Genomic DNA, 25,358 nt, shown 5'->3' on the forward strand with positions numbered 1-25,358 from the left:
CACACCACACACTCAGGGAATGCTCATCTGAAGACAATTCCCTCACAAGGCCCTTTGAAGAGACAGAGAGAGAGTATGCCAGCATACACCCCAGCGCTATTAACCCAGGAATAACACAGTAACTTAATGTTAACCCAGTAGCTGCTGTTTATGTTGATTTTTGCGCCTAATTATGTGCCCCCCCTCTCTTTTTACCCTCTTCTACAGTGTATCTGCAGGGGAGAGGCTGGGGAGCTTCCTCTCAGCGGTGCTGTGGAGATAAAACATGGCGCTGGTGAGTGCTGAGGAAGAAGCCCCGCCCCCTTGACGGCGATCTTCTGTCCCGCTTAAATATACATTTTCTTGGCGGGGGCTTATACATATATACAGTGCCCAACTGTATATATTGCTAAACTTTTGCCAAAGAGGTTTTAATTGCTGCCCAGGGCGCCGCGTCCCCCCCCCCCCCCCCCTGCGCCCTACACCCTTAAAGTGACCGGAGTATGTGAGGTGTGTGTGGGAGCAATGGCGCACAGCTGCAGTGCTGTGCGCTACCTCAGTGAAGACCGGAGTCTTCTGCCGCCGATTTCGAAGTCTTCTTGCTTCTCATGCTCACCCGGCTTCTGTCTTCCGGCTCTGCGAGGGGGACGGTGGCGCGGCTCTGGGATCGGACGACGAGGGTGAGATCCTGTGTACAATCCCTCTGGAGCTAATGGTGTCCAGTAGCCTAAGAAGCAGGACCTATCTTCAGAGAGTATGGCTGCTTCTCTCCTCTGTCCCGCGATGCAGGGAGTTTGTTGCCAGCAGAGCTCCCTGAAAATAAAAAACCTAACAAAATACTTTCTTACAGCAAGCTCAGGAGAGCTCACTGAACAGCACCCAGCTCGTCCGGGCACAGATTCAAACTGAGGTCTGGAGGAGGGACATAGAGGGAGGAGCCAGAGCACAACAGAATCTAAATTCTTTCTTAAAAAGTGCCCATGTCTCCTGCGGAGCCCGTTTATTCCCCATGGTCCTTACGGAGTCCCCAGCATCCACTAGGACGTTAGAGAAAATAATAATAATGTGTGTGCCTGATGAGAAAAAAAAGGAGCCCTCCGCTGTAAGTACCCGGAACCAGCGCGCGGGAGTATACAGCACCGCCGGGGGAGGTGATGGAGCAGCAGCATGAGATGTCAAAATGACATCTAGCACTAAGAGTGCCTATGCTGCAGCCCTTGAAGTCTTCTATCTTCTTTTAAAAGCTCTTTTCAGGGCTGCTGGAGCAGACCTGCCTGTTAGTGTCCTGCCTGCAGGGCACCAACTTACAAACTGAGCTCCTTGTGCACGGAGGCGGGGTTATAGAGGAGGCGGCGCTGAGCATCTTGGGAACAGTCAAAGCTTGCAGCCTGTTGGTGACTCGGATCAAGCTCCAACTCTACACCGCAATGATAATATATATATATATATATATATATATATATATATATATATATATATATATATATATATATATATATATATACACACAGGTCGAGTATCCCTTATCCAAGATGCTTGGGACCAGAGGTATTTTGGATATTTCCATATTTTGGAATAATTGCATACCATAATGAGATATCATGGCGATAGGACCCAAGTCTAAGCACATAATGCATTTATGTTACATATACACCTTGGGGGTAATTCCAAGTTGATCGCAGCAGGATTTTTGATAGCAACTGGGCAAAACCATGTGCACTGCAGGGGAGACAGATATAACATGTGCAGAGAGAGTTAGATCTGGGTGGGTTATTTTATTTCTGTGCAGGGTAAATACTGGCTGCTTTATTTTTACACTGCAAATTAGATTGCAGATTGAACACACCACACCCAAATCTAACTCTCTCTGCACATATTATATCTGCCTCCCCTGCAGTGCACATGGTTTTGCCCAGTTGCTATCAAAAATCCTGCTGCGATCAACTTGGAATTACCCCCCTTATACACACAGCCTGAAGGTCATTTTAGCCAATATTTTTTTATAACTTTTTGCATTAAACAAAGTGTGTGTACATTCACACAATTCATTTATGTTTCATATACACCTTATATACACCGCCTGAAGGTCATTTAATACAATATTTATAATAACTGTGTATTAAACAAAGTTTGTGTACATTGAGCCATCAAAAAACAAAGGTTTCACTATCTCACTCCAAAAATTCCGTATTTCGGAATATTTGGATATGGGATACTCAACCTGTATATATATCTCTAGATCTATATTTATGGACCTCAGATTTAAAAAATAAAATAAAATAATAATATTGAATATATGTATTATTATATATAAAAATGCCAAAAACATGTCCCCTCCAGTGTATAGATCTGTCACTGACCCCTCCACAGCTCTTCCTTACCTTTCCAATCTATAGATCTCATTATCCCCTCTACAACTCTCCATGTCCTCTCCAGTCTTTAGATCTCTTATAGCGCTCATACCTTTATTTGTGACAGCTTGTGTCTTTGCTGCTATAGCTCGCCCTATGCTGCTAAGACAAGAAGTGACCCCAGAACTTCCCATGAGGACAGGGTTTCTGCTGCCTTATGTATCCTCGGATCAAACAGTGATCTGGGGAATCCCCTTAGCTATTAACTTGCTCTTCCCTCACAACTGGCAATCAGGACTCAGTCATGACAGCCCCACTTAATGTCGCCCTTGCTGAGGACCTATTGGCAGCCATGTGCCTATGCATCTCCTTGCAGAGAGGTATGTAATATTGTTTCACATGTAAATCAATATTGTACTCTACACACATGACTCAAGAGTTTCACGCATGTCTATTTTCCATGCGGATCTTGTTTTCTAAGTAATGCGTATACTCCATAGTGCACACACACCTACAGGCAATTCCAAGTCAGACACATCTCAATCATAACGCCACTTGCACCTGAATAGGCATAGCTGAGTGGCAATGGAGCATCTTCTCTAGGTGAAGTTCAGTGAGAACTTATAGTTGGAACTGTGGACTACGCAGAGTTGTAGGTATGTAGAACTCGGTCTGACTTCAGTCAGATCCCTTGCACCAGGTATAGGGTTGATACAAGTGCGTTCTGATAATGACTACTGCTATCTGAGCAAGCGTATAAATAGGAGCATTGTGGTCACACGGACGTATATAAATTGGCATACAGGCAAATATCCACATTTAGATACATGCACACAACTCAATCTGTCCCTGTAAGGATATAGAACAGGAGGAACAAAAATCATATTCTTAAATTATTCACAGACCCATCAGTGTCCTATAGCAGTCTCATTTGATTTCTTTCTTTCTTTCTTTTTGCTCGGGTGCTTAACGCATCTGTCAATTTTCCATAATTCTTTTGCTTTGAGTCAAATTAGTCCAACTTGGTTCCAATTTGAGACCTGTTCCATAAGAGGATTTCAGCAGTGGCGTATCTATAATGGGTGCAGTGTGTGTGGTGCAAACAGGTCCCTGGGTCCAGAGGGGCCTACACTGCACACATTTCTTCTATTTCTTCTTACCTTTCTGGTGTCCGGGTGTGGGTCCCCTCCTCTCCCGAGTCCCGTAGCCGGCAGCTGCAGCAGCGCTGTTAGCGCTCTGTCTGAGCACTAGAGACTCCGGTACAGTGCCAGAGTCTACAGCGCATGCGCAGGTCTCCGAAAACATGGCTGCCACGCCATTTTTCTGATTATTGCCGGCTACAGGATGGGAGAGGAGGGGGCCCACACCCAGAGACTGCACACGGGTCCCATCAACTCTAGATACACCCCCGGATTTCAGATTGGGTCCCCCTCCAAACCCTTCCATTAGGACACAAACACAACGCCACCTTGAAAAGACCATTGGGCTTAGCATAACAAAACCAAAATGCTCTAATTTTCTGTGTTATACAGGGGAACTAGCCCAGGTGGAGTGCCATCTATTTGTGCCCACAGGTAATAAGGAATGTCATTACTCATAAAAGCACAAACTAATGATTCACGAGTGAAACGTGTGTCATTGGTAGTTACTTACTATGCTACGTCATACTGCATTTATATTTTAAGACTGCTACTATTTAAAGGTCAGTACATGCCACTTAATCTTATTCATCATCCACCAAAATGCCTAGCGATGATCTCTATAGTTTGTACCTTTTCTTATTTTATAGTAACCTGAAAGGATGGCTTTTGGTTTTAGCTCAGTTCATGTTATAGCTACATGTACGTTACTCGTTTTTTTTCTGTCTCAGTCTATCATACCTCCCAACATGACCCTCTCCAGGAGGGACACAATGCTCTGCCCCTGGACATTTCTCTTAATTTGTTATTGCCATCACCTGTTTTGAACAGGTCAATGGATAAGAAAGGTGTTTCACCACAGGCCATGGCAAATCATAAATTAAGAGGGAAGTCCAGGAGCAGAACATTCTGTCCCTCCTGGAGAGGGTCATGTTGGGAGGTATGGTCTATCGATGTGGATATATTTACTCAACTTTAAATGTAGCTTACCAATTGTTTGAATTAATATAAGTATTGCAACCATGCACTCTGTAATTAAGCCATACATTTAATTTTGTTAGCAAATGACAACTCACAGTATGACCCTTTATTTTTAAATGTTGGATAGTCCCTGATCTACATTTTTGCCATCACCCATCATTGCATTAATTTATTCACATTTCATTTACATTCTCCCCCAAACTAATTTTGGGAACATCTTTTAGTTTCATTAGTTTTAACAACAACATAACCAAATGGGTGTGTGGGGGCGAGGGTAATGAAACTGCAGTAGTTTATCAGTTTGTTCGTTGACATTTATCACACATTCAATTTAACGGCTACCTGCTTTGGATCTACTAAGTTTGTTACAAGAACTCTCCCAGCATAAGACCGACCCATTATCTGGATGTAAAAGAAGTAGATCTTAGATACAATAAGAAGGTGATACCTAGCTAACAAACACAGGTATTCCCAGGAAGCAGATAGCTTCCCGACGAACGGGATCCCGGTGGAGGACAGAAACCCAGCGTCACTATACCAACACAAAACGGGATGCTGGCGTCAATATACCGACAGCCAGCATCCCGACCATCCTGAGAGCGGAACGCACTGCCGTCCTGCCATGGGAGTAGTTAAGGTTTAGGCTGCAGGGAGGGGGGAGGGGGTGTTGGGGTTCGACTGCAGCGCCGGAAATATGAGGGTTAGGCACCGGGTAGGGAGGGTTAGGTTTAGGCAAAAGGTGAGGGGTAGGGGGCTTCCTGACGGGCTGGCGGGAGTTTGATGGTATATCAGTATACTGACGGCCGGCATCCCGTCCATCAACAAAGCATACTGATCCCGTATCCCTCAAGGTAACAATACTAGTCTTCAACATCAAGGAAATTTAGGGAAAAACGATTTTATATATTATATATATATATATATATATATATACATACATACATACATACATACACATACACACATATATACATACATGCACACATAGAAAATTCAGCACTCACCACAGCAAGCTCACTTATCCTCGCAACATCAATAAATAAATGATGGGGGTTTAGTTAGTGAATTGGCCAATGCACGGAAGCCTGCAAACCGCTCGCCAAGGTACCCCACCGTCTTGCAGGTCCTACACTATCAAAGAGTCATAAAAATTAGGTGGGGTACCTTGGCGAGCAGTTTGCAGGCTTCCGTGCATTGGCCAATTCACTAACTAAACCCCCATCATTTATTTATTGATGATGTGAGGATAAGTGAGCTTGCTTTGGTGAGTGCTGAATTTTCTGTTTGTATATGTTTAAGTAGGTGGCCATGGGCTGCATGCACCCCACCCTATGAGTGGTGAGTGCAGACATTGCATCCCGCTTCTGGGGTGGCGAGTGCTGTGGTTTTATATATATATATATATATATATATATATATATATATATATATATACATACATATACACACACATACATACATACATACATGCATACACACATATATGCAATATTACCGGCTCTCCCATCTGCTAGATATACTGCGCCAGGTGCCCGCATAGATCCAATTCAATATATATATCTAAAGATGCAGCACTCCAGGCGACTGATAAATATATATATATATATATATATATATATATATATATAATATAATTCTTTATATTATTATTTTATATACACACACATACACACGCTATATGGAAGTACTTTGCAATCCAATGCTTTGGACTTGAAAATAGCCCAGTGCCAACAAAAGTACACGACTGCTATAGTCAAGTAGAGAACAAGCGGCACTCATAGGTCTTGGCATATCAATAAATGGGCCCTCACCCCATATTGTTAGCAATGGTTCGGTTTATTGTATGACAACGGTTGCAATAAACTGAAATCTAGTTCTACTTGTCCCTCTCTCAATATAAACAAACAGCTCGAGTCTCCCTTATCCAAAATGATTGGGACCAGAGGTATTTTGGATATCGGATTTTTCCGTATTTTGGAATAATTGCATACCATAATGAGATATCATGGTGATGGGACCTAAATCTAAGCACAGAATGCATTTATGTTACATATACACCTTATACACCCAGCCTGAAGGTCATTTTATCCAATATTTTTTTATAACTTTGTGCATTAAACAAAGTGTGGTACATTCACACAAATCATTTATGTTTCATATACACCTTATATACACAGCCTGAAGGTCATTTAATACAATATTTATAATAACTGTGTATTAAACAAAGTGTTTGTGTACACTGAGCCATCAAAAAACAAAGGTTTCACTATCTCACTCAAAAAAGTCCGTATTTCGGAATATTTGGATATGGGATACTTATATATATATATATATATATATCTTGCCCCTGAAAATACTTGAAATAGTTTGTATGGAAATATTTAAGGCATATGTCAAGAGTGAGGGAAGAAATACAACACTAGCAATTACTAGCAATCCACTGCACTCACCTGTAGTGCACTGTTGAGGAAGCAGCTGTTCTGTCCGGGCTCATTACTCAGGCCTTTGCTTGGAGCAATGGATATGGAATTGCGTGGCGTAAACATCTCATTAACACCTCCTCGACCCGTAGAAAAATAATTTCTCTTCCAGGACATCATTGAGGGCAGTGCAAAAATAAACGTGAATAAATACAATACACAGATTGTAACCACACGATTCAAGTGATACTAAATCCAAAGATCCTTTGTAAAACTCAAAAGTTTAAAACAAACGACATGAACAAATAAATACAGAAATATTTCCTGCGGCTTTGCCCGTAAGAAAGGAGCAAAGTGTAGAAGTGATGCTGATGCAGGAGTTGAAATACTTGGATGAAAAGGAGGGTAAACGTGTTCCAAGTAAATCACTTAATAAGAAAATCCTTGGGGGAGTTTCAGCAACAAGAATTAAAATACTGCAGATTTATTAGCGGTCCAGAGAATGTGTTTACAGATGTCCAGCACAAAGATGTGTCTTAATCCCCTCCAGATTTCTCAACAGGGTGAGGCAAGGCAGGAACATAGAAGAAGTGAAGAAAAATAACTTAAAAGTAAACTTAAAAAAACTGGAAGAAACTCCGACCCACACAGCAGCAACACTTCACAGGGGGGGTGGGGGGGGGTGGCACTCAGTCATGTGAGAAGTAGCAGAGACAGCAACAGCAGGTTGTAGCATGAAACTACAAGAATCGTTCGGTTTATTCCTATTCCAAGACACTCCTAATAAACGTGTTTTTAGACAGCCGTGCTCATCCTGGCTTCTTTCCTTTATAACTGGAAATCCCAGGCAGACAAGGAGTTTATATGCGAGAAGGAGAAATGCAAGGTGTTGCGTCACTTAATTACTGAGCTGCATTGTTTTGTGGTGTGCTGCCAAGTCTGGCAAATCTGACCTCCCACAGTAAACTCACAGCCTTTGGAGAAGACGTTGTCAGGGGGGTGGGGAAAGCGGTGACGAGGAAGACTAAGAACTCTAGTTTTAACAGATGCAATTAAATAATATTTAAGATCGTTAGGGAGGGACCAATAAATATTCTCACTAAACAATAGGTAACTGTAACAGATAATGTCACTTCCTTATCCTTGATGTCTGAAAGCAAATTCGAAACAGTGTTCACTTCACTGAATTTGACGGCTGTTCGAGTGTAACTTGGTCTTGAAGGTACTCCATGATTTTAACGATTACTGTTTGTACATACATCCCCTTCTATGCACAGGCTTGGTGTCGATCAGTGCAAGACGCTTCCGGGTAAACTAACAAAACAAGGTTTTCTGCTTTTAAAAGAGCATCCTTAAGATGTCCGACACCTAATAAAGAAAGGAAAACATGTTTTAAGCTCAGAGGAAGTTATAGGATAATTACAAACAAGTTTGTACAAGTTTAAAAAAAAAAAGTCTGCACCCTCCTGTATTACATAACTTTGCTAATGGAAAACAAATCAGATTTCCTTTGCCACAACTGAACCCAGCTATAGCAGTATACAGTAGATCACCTGCTGCAGCAGGACTACAACTGTAACCATGTGATGTCAGTCGCCTGGGGGCTGTAATCCAGCTACAGGTATCCAGACAACTACCTTCCTTCTTTCATATATGATGGTAGATAGAAAAGAAGAGGTGTTGCCGGTAGGTAACCAATCAGATATAGCTATCATTTATCTAGCACCTTCTAAAAAATTATAGTTATAATCTAATTGGTTAATATGGGCATCATCTCCTCTTTTCTTTTTTTAAGTTTTAGTAAATCTACCCCATAATCTGTTAGAATACATTTATGCGTGCAATAAAATACATTTATCTTTTATATTTTGCCACCAAAAAGAGGAATGAAGCAAGGATTGCATGGGGAAATAATGGATGAGAAATAAAAAGGAGTTCTTAGTTGGCTGGTTGGCATCAGTTATTGCTCAAATCGAGGCACAAACCATGTACTACGTATGTGAAACACCTGCATGACTTCCATATAGGTTTATGCAACTGTTGGATAAGGCTGCACTACCACCTGTTTCGTAAATGGTGACTAAAGCAGTGTGTGAGCAGGGGAACCAATCACAAACTGACATTTCTTGACGGCGGCTTGTGTTTAGCTCTCACACATCACTAGTCAGTTTTTAGCTGGGGCTGCAAGAGTATTATTATTATTATTATTACATTTTATTTATAGGGCGCCACAAGTGTTTCGCAGCGCCGTACAAAGGACAGTACAGGGAGACAAAACTTAGCATAACAGTAAATAAATAACAAAAATGGAGTGCAGGTAACAAAGAGGAACACAATTCTCAAAACATAATACAGCTTAGATGTAAGTAGCGAAGGAGTAATCATTGTACTACTTGGGGCTGGCGGCCATAGATAGAGATGTGCCTTTACCAGCAGGAGAGAAAGCAGGTAAAGATGGTCGTTGAGTGAAATGTGTCAAGAAGAGGGTTTAGACAAGAGGAAAGAGGGCCCTGCTCTGAAGAGCTAACAATCTAGTGGGGAGGGTCAACAGACAGATGACATGAGGTGCAAGCAGGTAGAAGCCTGATGGTGGTATGCGAGCAAAGCAGAGATGTCCAAGGCATGGGGCAGGGGGATGGAGGAGCAGCCTAAGGACTAGGTTATGCATTGGAGGGGTACGCTTTGATAAATAGGTGGGTTTTCAATGCCCGTTTGAAGCTTTGCAAGGTCGGGGAGAGTCTAATGGAGCGGGGGAGCGCATTCCACTGAAGGGGTGCAGCACGGGCAAAATCCTGAACTCGTGCATGGGAAGCAGTGACCAAGGCAGAGGAGAAGCGACGGTCATCAGCCGACCGTAGTGGGCGGGAGGGAGTATGAAGGGAGAGGAGGTTGGAGATGTAGGGAGCAGTGGAATTAGAGATGGCCTTGTATGTGAGGGTGAGGAGTTTGAAGAGGATTCTGTAGGGGAATGGGAGCCAGTGTAGATTTTGTTGAAGGGGAGTGGCAGAAGTGGAGCGGCGGGAGAGGAAGATGAGCCTAGCTGCAGAGTTGAGGACAGATTGGAGGGGAGCGATGTGGGAGCAAGTGAGGAGCACATTGCAGTAGTCAAGTCGTGAGATGACCAGTGAGTGGATGATAAGTTTAGTTGCACTCTGGGAGAGAAATGGCCTGATGCGAGCAATGTTGCATAGCTGGAACCGACAAGAGTACCACCCTCCGTGTCTCTAGCTGGGGAATGGGACGTGCAGATAGAGTTAGATTTGGGTGGGGTGTTTTCAAACTGAAATCTAAATTGCAGTGTAAAAATAAAGCAACCAGTATTTACCCTGCACAGAGAGAATATAACCCACCCAAATCCAAAGGTGCATACACATTGGGCGTTTTTGCCCAGTGTGTATGCACAGCGATAATCGTGGACATCACTGACAGGAAAATAGCTCAGTGCATACACACAGAGTGATTTTCCCTGTGCCCAGCGATGTTCACGGGGGGGGGGGGGGGGGAGCACTTTCCACAGTAGGAGACTGAACAGCCGAGTGAAGCACCTTGCACAAACAGCCCGACGAACAGTGGCTAGCGATGATGTGGGAGCACCCATCAGCGCTCACCCCTCATCGTTAGCCCATACACACAGGACGAGTTTGAGCTCAAAATGCCAAAAGTGAGCTACTTTGAGCTCATAATTGCCCAGTGTGCATGGGCCTTGAATCTCTCTGCACATCACATCTGCCCCACCTGCAGTGCAATAAGGTTTTGCACAACAGCAAACTTTTTTGGTTTTCTAACCTTCATAGACGGTTCACTGCATACGAGTCTGTAAGCATCACTCGGCTGTACTGTTTGCATATCACGATTTTCCTGCGCATACATTATATATTTATGTTAAACACAGAAGTTTGTTTGTGTAGGGTACATAGCTGAAATTTTTAAGATACATTTTTGACATCTAAAACATAGTACTGACTGGGTGGATTGTCTGGATTTTATTTTATTTTTTTAGTAAGAAAATAAATAAATCCATACTCAAGTATGTTTTATAGTTACTAATTTAGGACAATTGTGAGCATCTTCAGAACAAAGAACTGCATTTTAAGTACGTCATGATAACTCTAAATTATGTTGTACATAAAGCGGTGGCTTGGGAGGACATGGTCTCATTGCAGTCATTTAGAAAACAAGGAGATATTCTACTCCTCATCATAAATCCCCAGAGAGCCACGTAATTTTTCTGTAGAAAGATCACACAAGTTCTCCAAAAAAAAAAAAAAGTTATTCTCTGTATTGTAGTACTTAAAAACAAAAAACAAAATAAAAACTTCAAGGTCTATGAAGACTGATGAACACCAATTTCAAAACACTGTTGTGAAGTATTGAAAGACTACAACACTCAAATGTAGGATAGCTTACGGAAAATAAAGTGTAATTACCTAATTTTGATCAAAAAGTTACATTTTATCAGCGGTAAGTGAACCCATTTACTTTCCTACAGTAACTATGCCCGCAACAAAGCAAAGTAGTCATAGAGAAAACTGCAATTATTACATATACCAGTGGATGATCATCCTCTATATATAAACACTAAACTCTGAAATCAAAGTCATGACCGTGAATAACCCTGAAAATCTACCTGTACCCTCTTCAGATAAATATAGTGCTCAGAAATCTTTCTGTATTAGCATTGGTGTATTTCATTTCAAACGCTTACTGCACTCTTGTGATGCATGTGATAAATATTAAAATACACAAGTTGCTGCAGGAACTTATGGGGGGGGGGGGGGGGTCAATGACTATCTCCTCTAGAAAATCATAAGGTGGGTACACACTAGGAAACGTGCTCTATAAGTGACGTCGCCTATTGTTTCCCCCTCCCGGGCCAGGTGGTCGGGCATACACACAGAGATATGACGTTCATATCGCTCAGTGACGTCACGCAGCGCTCGGGCTGTGCAGGCAGCTTTTGGACGACAGTCCAGATTGAGCAGGCTACATGGCCGCCAACGAGGGCCGTTAACAACCCGCGCATTGCTGGGTTGGCGGCAGCATACACACTTGCCGAGAAAATGAGCGATGTCTTTTGGTGCATACACACACGGCAAGTGTGTATGCACCAGTAGAACACAACCTCGCTGATCATGGTCATTCTGACAACATGAGTAAGAACGTTTTGCTGAAGAAAGAAAAACATTAAACAATACAAATAATTTTAGATTAAACTAACTCACAAAGAAAGAATTCATACACCTTCCTATTTCTCAGTGGCTTGACACTTCTGTCAGTAGTACATAAACTTCAAATGAGTTCAAGAGGGAATTTCTACAATGGAATGCCCTGTTACAGCTACAAACTTTAGGAACATCAAGCAACAGATGTCAGAGTTTCAAAATACAAAGGGAGTTTTGTGTTCCACATGCAGAGCTTTGTAGAGCATGGTACACACTGCAGAACAGGACAAGACGCACAGTGCCAGCAAATACACCGCTTTATCAAGCTGTACTGGTTAGTACAGAAATGTGTTTTAAGATTAAAATAAATAAAAAAATCCACACAGCCTTTATAAAAGGAGATGACACAATATTATGTAAGGAAAGCCATTCGTAGTTGGTTTCACAGAGCTCTGTGGAAATACCAGTTAGCATTGTAACACTAACACAAAGCGGGTGTAGCACAAAAAGATTAACTTGTCAATTCCTTGTAACCACAGCCCATCGCCTGTCAATCGCTTAGAATAAAAAAAGGCGTAAAATATAAGGATTAACCTAAATAATCCACTTTTGAATTTGTCTAGTTTTTGAACAGAGAAGTTACTGTCTATAATATGGTAGGTAGGTGTGTGGGCGGTACTCATGCAGAATGGTGAACACTATGACAGTGGCATCACTAGCTATCTGATACTTTGGGTCCTGCGTTTGATTTCTCCCTCCTACAGCATTCAGAAAAGAAACTACGATCCATGTAATAATTATTTTGTTTGCTCCAATTAAATCAGTAAAGTATACAGATATGGAGACAAGGTATCAAACAAAGATATGAAAATTAACAGTACTATCTACTGAAATATAAGAGCCACATTCATAAGTTGGAGGTAGTACTGGTAAACTGTAACCAATTGGCTATGTTTTAGGTCATTTTCAAGTTTGTTTTTCTGGGGCCTTATTGGGTTTTATCTCCTGCAGGTTATCTGCAGAGCTGCAACTGTGATTCCACACTGAGCGGCAAAATCAGAAATTCTATTATACGGTGGTGTCCCAAACACACACAAAAAATAAAAGAAAATTGATCGTCAACGGTCTAGAGGTCTGTAATTGCATCTTCTACTATTGTGTCAACAATTCTGGCTTTGAAAAGTTAAACTATGACAACTAAAACAAAGCTACAAGGGCACAGAGCATGTTTTGTATTGATCCATTTGTTTGCAATAGGTCAAAGGTTGGTCATTGACAGACACTTATCCCAATTAACAACAATCATTTGCCAAATAGTTATCACATATGACATCTTTCCAGTTCATATCCTGACAGCGTTACCATCCAAGGTCAACAATTCACTTATGATATTCAATACTCAACATTCAAACAGAACAGCACTGTAACAAATAATGCATGTTTTACAGTATGATATATTAAACTGGAAAGTGCACTTAAAGTTGGGTGACAACGCATATTCCCCCATGATAGTGAACACGGGTGGAGAGCAAGCAGCAACGAATAATATGACAACATACAGCAGGTGGGGTAAAACTCATTAGTGAGCTCTGAGAAGTGTCCTTCTTCAAACTCCGCTTCACTGTATAATGAGTGGCAATGAGGCCCGTCACAGAATCCGCCTTCCCCAGAGACCACTCATAATTCTGCTCTGCAGTAGCTCTATGCTTAAACTAGCAAGTAAGGTTCCCCCTTCGCATCATTATTAAAAAACTGCTGCCCTAAACCTTCACAGTCCTTACCTGCACAGACTTGGCGTAACTCCGAGAAGTATGCTAATGCATTCGCAGCTGCGATATTGTACACGGCGTCCTTATGAAAGCATGCTAATGCTGCAGCCGCCTGGAAATATACACCCACCGGTGGGCTCGCATATATCAGCAGCTGCGTACAAAATAGGCCGTGGGGGTCACAGATCCTCCAGTAATCAGAGCAGCCCTAATATCACGCATGAACGTCAAGGAATGGAGACTCTGGCGCCATGGTTTCTGCGTATGAGATAGTAGTCATGCGCCGAGAATGTTTGCAACACGACTGCTTTTATACCTTCACTCCCTGTAACCGTACCCAAATGGTCCCTCACTGTCACACTGCATATAAATTCTCAGTGCAAGCGACTGCACGTGCGTAGTGTGACCGCGTCACATGCGTAGTCGGACAATAATTGTTCAACTGCATAAATATCAGCAATGTGAACGTCTGTGAATCAGGCCCTCTTTCAGCTCACTGCAGGAGTTGCTGCATGGACCAACACCTGAGCTCCTCCTCTTCCAGGTGCAAATACTAAGGAAAAGATGGTGCAGGAGGAGGAAGGGGGAGTCGGGGGAACCAATAAACCCAGCTGGAAGCCAGACTGACCGCAACACGGTGTTAATATAAAAGGTAGACATTTTTCAAGCCAGTATTCTGCCCACCCATATACTCAACTTCTATCATTATAAAATAAAAGCAGCATAATCCTTACATGAATGTATCATAGAATTAAAAATACAAAGCAGCACAGCATTTATTAAACAATCATTTTACAGGAGACGCTCATAAGTCTCAGACATGCTAAATGATGCAGTTTATGTAACTGAAGGCCCTACACACTATGCGATCCGCCGCCGAGCTGCCCGACGGCGAATACAGCAGATGGGCGTCCCGGCAGCGGGGGGCAGTGACGGGGGGAGTGAAGTTTCTTCACTCTCCCCGTCACCCGGCTCCACAGCAGTGCAGGCAAATATGGACGAGATCGTCCATATTGGCCGGCATGCACAAGCGACGGGGCACCAGCGATGAACGAGCGTGGGGCCGCGCATCCTTCATCACTGGTGTCTCCACACTGAAAGATATTAACGGTATCTCGTTCATTAATGAACGAGATCGTTCATATCTTTAAGTAACATCACCCAGTGTGTAGGGCCTATAATAAAGAGCAGAACCTTTGAGCCAAAAGCAGATATTCTTGCAGAATTTAGAAAACCATTACATAAAAGGGAGCGCAGTGTTTATATTGTGGTCAGCAACACAGCTCCATTACCTAGCAATCAACACACTGTGGACTTCTACAGCAACATGCTCTACTTACACAATACTATATCGGATCCTATATAGCCCAGAGCAAAAAGCTTACACCCATCATCAAACCATATTGCCATACCTATATTGCCTTTACGTTCACAAGGCTTATAATAAAACTCTCCCACACCAAACTTATTTACTGTTGATGTTACAAATACCAAAATTTGTACCAGTAACATGCTAAACTATTTTCAATATTCTGGCCAATGAACGTAACCAGTGACTGTCATCTAACATAAGGTACAGGAGCTCATCATTCCAGCATTGCCAGTGTCTGGCAAGCCAATGTCTCTGCACTGCTGGGTATAGCTACCCAACATCAGGGTCCTGAATCCAGAGGGTATTTATTAATCAGGGCCGTTGCTAGGTGTGGGCGAGCCAGCCACCCTTACTATGCTGGCTGCTGTACTGTCATCCCACTGGTGTCCGTTTACGTCACGGCAGCCGCTGCTGGAGACCTGTTAGCTCGCCTACATGCCCGGCAGCACTGGGAGCAATATTAGCAAGAAACAGACCCGGGTATCTTAAATATCATTACCTAGGAAAGCAGGTGGGTGGGGGAAGTGGTTGACACAGACACACACACACACATCAGCCATAACATTAAACCCACCGACAGGTGAAGTGAATAATGGTGATTATCTCATTACAAGGACACCTGTTAAGGAGTGGGATAAATTAGGCAGCAAATGAACAGTCCGTTCTTGAAACCGATGTTTTGGAAGCAGGAAAATGGGCAAGCGTAAGGATCTGAGTGACTTTGACATGGGTCAAATTGTGACGACTAGATGACTGGGTCAGAGCATCTCCAAAACAGTAGGTATTGTTCGTGTTCCTGATATGCAATTATTAGCGTACCTTCTAAAAAGTGGTCCAAAGAACAAAAACAGTGTTCCGCTGGGCTTATTGATGTGCGTGGGGAGCAAAGGCTAGCCCTCACGTCCTTTCCCACAGAGGAGCTACTGTAACACAAACTGCTGAAAAAGTTCATGCTAGCTATGATAGAAAGGTGTCAGAACACACAGTGCATCGCAGCTTGGTGTGTATGGTGCTGTGTAGTCACAGACAAATCAGAGTGCTCAAGCTGACCCTTGTTCACCACCAACAGCACCCACAATGGGCAGCATCAGGACTGGACCAATGAAAGCAGGTTAGTTGCCTAGTCTGATGAATCACGTTTCTTTTACATTATGAGGATGGCTGTGTGCAAGTGTGTCGCTTACCTGTGGAAGAAATGGCACCAGGATGCACTATGGGAAGAAGCCAGACTGCTGGAGTTAGTGTGATACTCTAGGCCAGGCATTCCCAACCACGGTCCTCAAGGCACACCAACAGTGCAGGTTTTAGTGATATCCAGGCTGCAGCACAGATGGTTAAATCAAAATAACTCAGCTACTAATTAAGTTACCTGTGCTGAAGGCTGGATATCACTAAAACCTGCACTGTTGGTGTGCCTTGAGGACCGTGGTTGGGAATGCCTGCTCTAGGCAATGTTCTGCTGGGAAACCATGGGTCCTGGCATTCCTGTTAAAGTCCCAAGTACACAAATTGATGGCAATGGTATTCCCTGAGGACAGCAGCCTCTTTCAGAAAGATAATGTGTCACTTCACACTGTAAAATTTGTTTAGCAATGGTTTGAGGAAATCAATTGTTGTTTTGGTCGGCCTGGGCCCAACAGAGCAGTTCAATTGTTGCTCTAATCCAGGGGTGGGGAACCTTTTGTCTACCAAGGGCCATTTGAATATTTATAAAAATCTTTCAGGGGCCATACAAAAATGATCAACTTAAAAATTACCCTGCCCCCTGTAGTTATGCCCCCAGTATGTTTTCCCCTCTGTAGATATGCCGCCTAGTAGTGCCGCTTTGAGGGGGTGACAATGCTGACGTAGCATACAGGACACTCTGCACCAGAGCTGTAAGTAGACATTATGGCGCTCCTCGGCAGAAAGTGCTCCCTCTCCCATATACCAAAGCATGGACAGTGCGCGCCTAAGGCGCGCTGAAAAAATTTAGGGGCATGACTTCATGGGGAAGGGGCGTGGCCACATAATAGCGCCAATAAGCCAAAATTCACATTGCACCACAGTATGAGCCAAAATTCACATTACGCCACACAGTATGAGCCGAAATTCACATTGCGCCACCCAGTACGAGACAAAATTCACAATGCGCCACACAGTATGAGCCGAAATGTACATTACACCACACAGTATGAACCAAATTCACATTGGCTCATATTGTGTGGCTCAAATTCACCCTACCCCACACAGTATGAGCCAGACTCACAATACGCCAACCAGAATGAGACAAAATTCACATTACCCCACACATTGATGGCAGCGTGGCTCAGCCTGGGTGCTGTAACTTTGTTCCTCCTAGCCGTCATCGCACCGCCTCCCCCTCAACACTCATCCAGTCCTCTGCACTCAGGAGGATGAGAGGATGAAGAGCGGAGAGAGATGACATTGCCCCTCCTCCTGCCCTTCATCCTCTATGCATCCCACCGCAGCACCAGACCATCGTCATTTTATATTGTATTTCGGACCTCGACACACCGAGAAGCGGCAGCAGACTGGTGTGGTCGCAACTGATGTGACCAGTGAGAAAGACCACTGTGCAGCTGCAGAAAGCAAATTCTTCAAGCAGCTGCCACTCTCAGAGTGATTTCCCCAACCCTCTGCCTTTTGGTTTCCAGTTAATTACTGCTGATAGAGCAGCCCAGCAGCACCCCCCACCCTGCGGCTGCAGGAAAATGTAATAGAGGTCCCCTTTAGCTTGCTTATGTACACCCAGTGGCTGCAGAGAGAAGCAGCTGCTGGGAAAAATAAGAATTTACTCACCGGTAATTCTATTTCTCGTAGTCCGTAGTGGATGCTGGGAACTCCGAAAGGACCATGGGGATCAGCGGGCTCCGAAGGAGGCTGGGCACTCTAGAAAGATTTATGACTACCTGGTGTGCACTGGCTCCTCCCACTATGACCCTCCTCCAAGCCTCAGTTAGGACACTGTGCCCGGACGAGCGTACACAATAAGGAAGGATTTTGAATCCAGGGTAAGACTCATACCAGCCACACCAATCACACCGTATAACTCGTGATATTATACCCAGTTAACAGTATAAAATATAATTGAGCCTCTCAACAGATGGCTCAACAATAACCCGATTTAGTTAACAATAACTATGTACAAGTATTGCAGATAAACCGCACTTGGGATGGTCGCCCAGCATCCACTACGGACTACGAGAAATAGAATTACCGGTGAGTAAATTCTTATTTTCTCTGACGTCCTAGTGGATGCTGGGAACTCCGAAAGGACCATGGGGATTATACCAAAGCTCCCAAACGGGCGGGAGAGTGCGGATGACTCTGCAGCACCGAATGAGAGAACTCCAGGTCCTCCTTAGCCAGGGTATCAAATTTGTAGAATTTTGCAAACGTGTTTGCCCCTGACCAAGTAGCAGCTCGGCAAAGTTGTAAAGCCGAGACCCCTCGGGCAGCCGCCCAAAATGAGCCCACCTTCCTTGTGGAATGGGCATTGACAGATTTTAGCTGTGGCAGGCCTGCCACAGAATGTGCAAGCTGAATTGTACTACAAATCCAACGAGCAACAGTCTGCTTAGAAGCAAGAGCACCCAGCTTGTTGGGTGCATATAAAATAAACAGCGAGTCAGATTTTCTGACTCCCGCTGTCCTGGAAACATATATTTTCAGGGCCCTGACAACGTCTAGCAACTTGGAGTCCTCCAAGTCCTTAGTAGCCGCAGGCACCACAATAGGCTGGTTCAGGTGAAACGCTGACACAACCTTAGGGAGAAACTGGGGACGAGTCCTCAAATCTGCCCTATCCATATGGAAAATCAGATAAGGGCTTTTACATGATAAAGCCGCCAATTCGGATACTCGCCTGGCCGAAGCCAAGGCCAATAACATGACCACTTTCCACGTGAGATATTTCAGATCCACGGTCTTTAGTGGCTCAAACCAATGTGATTTTAGGAAAATTCAACACCACGTTGAGATCCCAAGGTGCCACAGGAGGCACAATAGGGGCTGAATATGCAGCACTCCTTTGACAAATGTCTGAACTTCAGGTACTGAAGCTAGTTCTTTTTGAAAGAAAATCGACAGAGCCGAGATCTGTACCTTAATGGAACCTAATTTTAGGCCCATATTCACTCCTGCTTGCAGGAAATGCAGAAATCGACCTAGTTGAAATTCCTCTATTGGGGCCCTTTCGGCCTCACACCATGCAACATATTTCCGCCATATGCGGTGATAATGATCAAACGCAGCCGCGGTAAGTCTTGGAACAGACAGGGCCCTTGCTGTAGCAGGTCTTGTCTGAGCGGCAGAGGCCACGGGTCCTCTGAGATCATCTCTTGAAGTTCCGGGTACCACACTCGTCTTGGCCAATCCGGAACCCCGAGAATTGTGTTTACTCCTCGCCTTCTTATTATTCTCAATACCTTTGGTATGAGAGGCAGAGGAGGGAACACATAAACTGACTGATACACCCACGGTGTCACTAGAGCGTCCACAGCTATCGCCTGAGGGTCTCTTGACCTGACGCAACACCTCTCTAGTTTTTTGTTTAGGTGGGACGCCATCATGTCCACCTGTGGACAATCCCACTGATTTACAATCATTTGGAAGACTTCTAGATGAAGTCCCCACTCTCCCGGGTGGAGGTCGTGCCTGCTGAGAAAGTCTGCTTCCCAGTTGTCCACTCCCGGAATGAACACTGCTGACAGTGCTAGTAGATGATTTTCCGCCCATCTGAGAATTCTTGTGGCTTCTGCCATTGCCATCCTGCTTCTTGTGTCTCCCTGTCGATTCACATGGGCGACTGCCGTGATGTTGTCTGACTGGATCAGCACCGGCAGGTGTAGGAGCAGGGATTTTGCTTGACTTAGGGCATTGTACATGGCCCTTAGTTCCAGAATATTTATGTGAAGGGAAGTCTCCTGACTTGACTATAGTCCTTGGAAGTTTCTTCCCCTTGTGACTGCCCCCCAGCCTCGAAGGCTGGCATCCGTGGTCACCAGGACCCAGTCCTGTATGCCGAATCTGCGGCCCTCTAGAAGATGGGCACTGTGCAGCCACCACAGAAGAGACACCCTGGTTCTTGGAGACAGGGTTATTAAACGATGCATCTGAATATGCGATCCGGACCACTTGTCCAACAGGTCTCACTGAAAGATTCTGGCATGGAACCTGCCGAATGGAATTGCCTCGTAAGAAGCTACCATCTTTCCCAGGACCCGCGTGCAGTGATGCACCGATACCTGTTTTGGTTTCAGGAGGTCTCTGACTAGAGAAGACAACTCCCTGGCTTTCTCCTCCGGGAGAAACACTTTTTTCTGGACTGTGTCCAGAATCATACCCAGGAACAGTATACGTGTAGTCGGAACCAGCTGTGACTTTGGGATATTCAGAATCCAGCCGTGCTGGCGCAGCACTTCCTGAGATAGTGCTACTCCCACCAACAACTGTTCCTTGGACCGTGCCTTTATTAGGAGATCGTCCAAGTACGGGATAATTGAAACTCCCTTTTTTTTTGAAGTAGTATCATCATTTCGGCTTTTACCTTGGTAAACACCCTCGGTGCCATGTACAGTCCAAACGGCCGTGTCTGGACTTGGTAATGGCAAACCTGTACCACAAATCTGAGGTACTCCTGGCGAGGATGGTAAATGGGGACAAGCAGGTAAGCATCCTTGATGTCCCGGGATACCATGTAATCCCCCTCGTCCAGGCTTGCAATAACCGCCCTGAGCGATTCCATCTTGAACTTGAATTTTTTTTTTTTTTTTTTTATGTATGTGTTCAAGGATTTTAAATATAAAATGGGTCACACCGAACCATGCGGTTTCGGTACCCCAAACCGTGTGGAATAGTAACCCCGTCCTTGTTGAAGTAGGGGCACCTTGAGTATTACCTGCTGGGAATACCGCTTATTAATCGCCTCTAGCACAGCCTCCCTGCCTGAGGGAGTTGTCGGCAAGGCATATTTGAGGAAACGGCGGGGGGGAGACATCTCGAATTCCAGCTTGTACCCCTGAAATACTACTTGAAAGAAACAGGGATCCACCTGTGAGCGAGCCCACTAATTGCTGAAATTTTTGAGACGGCCCCCCACCGTACCTGGCTACACCTGTGGAGCCCCCGCGTCATGCTGTGGACTCACAGGAAGCGGGGGAAGAATTTTGATTCTGGGAACAGGCTGACTGGTGCAGCTTTTTCCCTCGTCTCTGTACAGAAAGGAAGCGCCATTTGACCCGCTTGCTTTTCTGAAGCCGAAAGGACTGTACCTGATAATACAGTGCTTTCTTAGTCTGTGAGGAAACCTGAGGTAAAAATATTTCTTCCCAGCAGTTGCTGTGGATACGAGGTCCCAGAGACCATCCCCAAATAATTCCTCACCCTTATAAGGCTCTATGCGCCTTTTAAGTCAGCATCACCTGTCCATTGACAGGTCTCTAATACCCTCCTGACAGAATGGACATTACATTCATTTTGGATGCCAGCCGGCAAAATATCCCTCTGTGCATCCCTCATATATAAGACGACGTCTTTAATATGTTCTCATATTAGCAAACTAGTATGCTTGACAGGGTCACCGACCACGCTGCAGCAGCACGATCTGCAGGTCTCAGTCTAGTACCTGAGTGTGTAAATACAGACTTCAGGATAGCCTCCTGCTTTTTATCAACAGGTACCTTCAGAGTGGCCGTTCCTAAAACAGCAGTGCCACCTTTTTTGACAACCGTGTGAGCGCCTTATCCACCCTAGGGGATATCTCCCAGCGTAACTTATCCTCCTGGCGGGAAAGGGTACGCCATCAGTAACTTTTTAGAAATTACCAGTTTCTTAACGGGGGAACCCACGCTTTTCACACACTTCATTTATTCATCTGATGGGGGAACAAAACACTGCCTGTTTTTTCTCCCCAACCTAAAACCCATTTTTAGAGGTGCTTGGGTTAATGTCAGAAATGTATAACACATTTCTTATTGCCGGGATCAAGTCACGGATGTTCCTAGTGGATTGTGTATATGTCTCAACCTTGTCGACACTGGAGTCAGACTCCTTGTCGACATCTGTGTCTGCCATCTGAGAGAGCGGGCGTTTTTGAGCCCCTGATGGCCTTTGAGACGCCTGGGCAGGCGCGGGCTGAGAAGCCGGCTGTCCCACAGCTGTTACGTCATCCACCCTTTTATGTAAGGAGTTGACACTGTCGGTTAATACCTTTCACCTATCCATCCACTCTGGTGTCGGCCCCACAGGGGGCGACATCACATATATCGGCCTCTGCTCCGTCACCATATAAGCCTCCTCATTCAACATGTCGACACAGCCGTACCGACACACCGCAGACACACAGGGAATGCTCTAAACGAGGACAGGACCCACAAAAGCCCTTTGGGGGGACAGAGTGAGAGTATGCCAGCACACACCAGAGCGCTATATAATGCAGGGACTAACTGAGTTATGTGCCCTATAGCTGCTGTTTCTATATAATGTATACTGCGCCTAAATTTAGTGCCCCCCCTCTCTTTTTTAACCCTTTTCTGTAGTGTAGACTGCAGGGGAGAGCTAGGGAGCTTCCTTCCAGCGGAGCTGTGAGGGAAAAATGGCGCCAGTGTGCTGAGGGAGATAGCTCCGCCCCTTTTCCGCGGCCTATTCTCCCGCTTTTTTATGGAATCTGGCAGGGGTATTTACCTCATATATAGCCCCTGGGGCTATATATTGAGGTATTTTTGCCAGCCAAGGTGTTTTTATTGCTGCCTCAGGGCGCCCCCCCCAGCGCCCTGCACCCTCAGTGACCGGAGTGTGAAGTGTGTGAGAGGAGCAATGGCGCACAGCTGCAGTGCTGTGCGCTACCTTGGTGAAGACTGATGTCTTCATGCCGCCGATTTTCCGGACCATCTTCTTGCTTCTGGCTCTGTAAGGGGGACGGCGGCGCGGCTCCGGGACCGAACATCAAGGCTGGGTCTGCGATCGATCCCTCTGGAGCTAATGGTGTCCAGTAGCCTAAGAAGCCCAATCCGGCTGCAAGCAGGCGAGTTCGCTTCTTCTCCCCTTAGTCCCTCGCTGCAGTGAGCCTGTTGCCAGCAGGTCTCACTGAAAATAAAAAACCTAAGTCTATCTTTCTTTCTAAGAGCTCAGGAGAGCCCCTAGTGTGCATCCAACCTCGGCCGGGCACAAAATCTAACTGAGGCTTGGAGGAGGGTCATAGTGGGAGGAGCCAGTGCACACCAGGTAGTCATAAATCTTTCTAGAGTGCCCAGCCTCCTTCGGAGCCCGCTAATCCCCATGGTCCTTTCGGAGTTCCCAGCATCCACTAGGACGTCAGAGAAATGTAGGTTCCCAATGGTCTTGATGTTCCAATCATAGATGGACTGATATTTCAACAATTGACGTTTACAAAAAAAAAACAACCTTTTGGGGTTTTTTTTTTAAATAAAACAGTTATCTGTTTTAATAGGATTTTGGTTACCTACCGGTAAATCCTTTTCTCGTAGTCCGTAGAGGATGCTGGGGTCCACATTAGTACCATGTGGTATAGACGGGTCCACTAGTTGCCATTGGCACTTTAAGAGTTTGAGAGTGTGGGCTGGCTCCTCCCTCTATGCCCCTCCTACCAGACTCAGTCTAGAAACTGTGCCCGAGGAGAGGGACATCTTCGAGAGATGGATTATACACAGATAGTGGCGAGATTCACACCAGCTCACACATACAAGGCACGTCAAGCAAACGTAGCTTGAACACTCAGCAACCGCTGAAACATTATTTACCAAGTAACAATGCAGTACTCAACTAAAACGAAGTTGTACTGAACCAAATAACATTTGCAGGAAAACAAAGCGCTGGGCGGGCGCCCAGCATCCTCTACGGACTACGAGAAAAGGATTTACCGGTAGGTAACCAAAATCTTATTTTCTTTTACGTCCTAGAGGATGCTGGGGTCTACATTAGTACCATGGGGATGCCCCAAAGCTCCCAGAACGGGAGGGGGAGCGCGGAGGCTCCTGCAGAACTGATTGACTGAATTTCAGATCATCAGAGGCCAAAGTATCGAACTTGTAAAACTTTGCAAACGTGTTCAACCCAGACCAAGTTGCAGCTCGACAAAGTTGGACTGCCGAGACTCCCCGGGCAGCTGCCCAGGAAGACCCCTACTGGGCCTTAACAGATCTTGGACACAGCAGTCCTGCCGTAGAATAAGCATGCTGGATAGTGAACCGAATCCAGCAATAAATAGTCTGCTTAGAAGCAGGACACCCAATTTTTGGGATCATATAGGACAAACAGAGAGTGTGACTTTCTCTTCATATATTTCTTCAGAGCCCTCACAACATCCAAGGACTTTGATGTAATTGAGGAGTCAGTAGCCACTGTCACCACAATAGGTTAATTGATATGAAATGGCGACACAACCTTCGGAAGAAACTGCTGACGTGTCTGGAGCTCAGCTCTATCTTCGTGGAAGATCAAGTAAGGGCTTTTACAGGATAAAGCACCCAATTCGGACACACGTCTAGCAGAAGCTAAGGCCAACAACGTGACCGCCTTCCATGTAAGAAATTTGACCTCAACCTGCTGTAGAGGCTCAAATCAATCCGACTGGAGAAACTGCAACACCACGTTAAGGTCCCAAGGCGCCGTAAGCGGTACAAAGGGAGGTTGGATGTGCAGAACTCCCTTCAAAAAAGTCTGAACCTCAAGGAGGGCAGCAAATTGTTTCTGAAAGAAAATGGATAGGGCCAAAATTTTGAACTTCACAGGTCCTAATCTCAGGCCCATATCCACACCTGCCTGCAGCAAGAGGAGAAATCGTCCGAGTTCTTCGGAATGCCCTTCAGAGCAAGAATCAGGCGCTCAACTTCCATGCCATCAAACATAGCCGCGGTAAGTCTTGATAGGCGAACGGCCCATGCTGCAGCAGGTCCTCCCGAAGAGGAAGAGGCCTCGGTTCTTCTTGCAGTAGATTCAGAAGGTCCATGTACCAAGCCCTTCTTGGCCAGTCTGGAGCAATGAGGATCGCTTTAACCCTTCTTCTCCTTATGATCTTTAGGATTCTTGGGATGAGTGGGAGTGGTGGAAACACGTACACTGACTGGAACACCCACGGAGACACCAGGGCGTCCACTGCCATTGCTTGTGGGTCCCTCGACCTGGAACAATAACGCCGAAGCCTCTTGTTGAGACGAGAGGCCA

General features: G+C 45.0%; 1 protein-coding gene and 1 long non-coding RNA gene across 7 annotated transcripts in view; one reads left to right on the plus strand and one right to left on the minus strand.

Annotated features, from left to right (window-relative positions):
• The window catches only part of USP54 (ubiquitin specific peptidase 54), a 282,921-nt gene that overhangs the window by 143,411 nt on the left and 114,152 nt on the right, over nucleotides 1–25,358 (minus strand). For 4 of the 5 annotated variants that reach the window (XM_063961328.1, XM_063961326.1, XM_063961327.1 and 1 more), the window contains exon 2: nucleotides 6,901–8,238. The exons of the other annotated variant lie outside the window; for it this stretch is intronic. In XM_063961328.1, coding sequence (XP_063817398.1) covers nucleotides 6,901–7,050 — 150 coding nt within the window. In that variant the 5' untranslated portion in view covers nucleotides 7,051–8,238. The remainder of the gene's footprint in view (nucleotides 1–6,900; nucleotides 8,239–25,358) is intronic. 5 annotated transcript variants of the gene reach the window in all.
• Nucleotides 15,865–25,358, plus strand: part of LOC135058033 (uncharacterized) — a 52,892-nt gene continuing 43,398 nt past the window's right edge. Inside the window, exon 1 of one of the 2 annotated variants that reach the window (XR_010244548.1) lies at nucleotides 15,865–15,950. This is a non-coding gene — a long non-coding RNA (uncharacterized LOC135058033). The remainder of the gene's footprint in view (nucleotides 15,951–25,358) is intronic. The other variant, XR_010244549.1, reaches the window with a different exon arrangement.

This window comes from Pseudophryne corroboree, chromosome 3, assembly GCF_028390025.1.
Source record: "Pseudophryne corroboree isolate aPseCor3 chromosome 3, aPseCor3.hap2, whole genome shotgun sequence".
NCBI classification, from domain to species: domain Eukaryota; kingdom Metazoa; phylum Chordata; class Amphibia; order Anura; family Myobatrachidae; genus Pseudophryne; species Pseudophryne corroboree.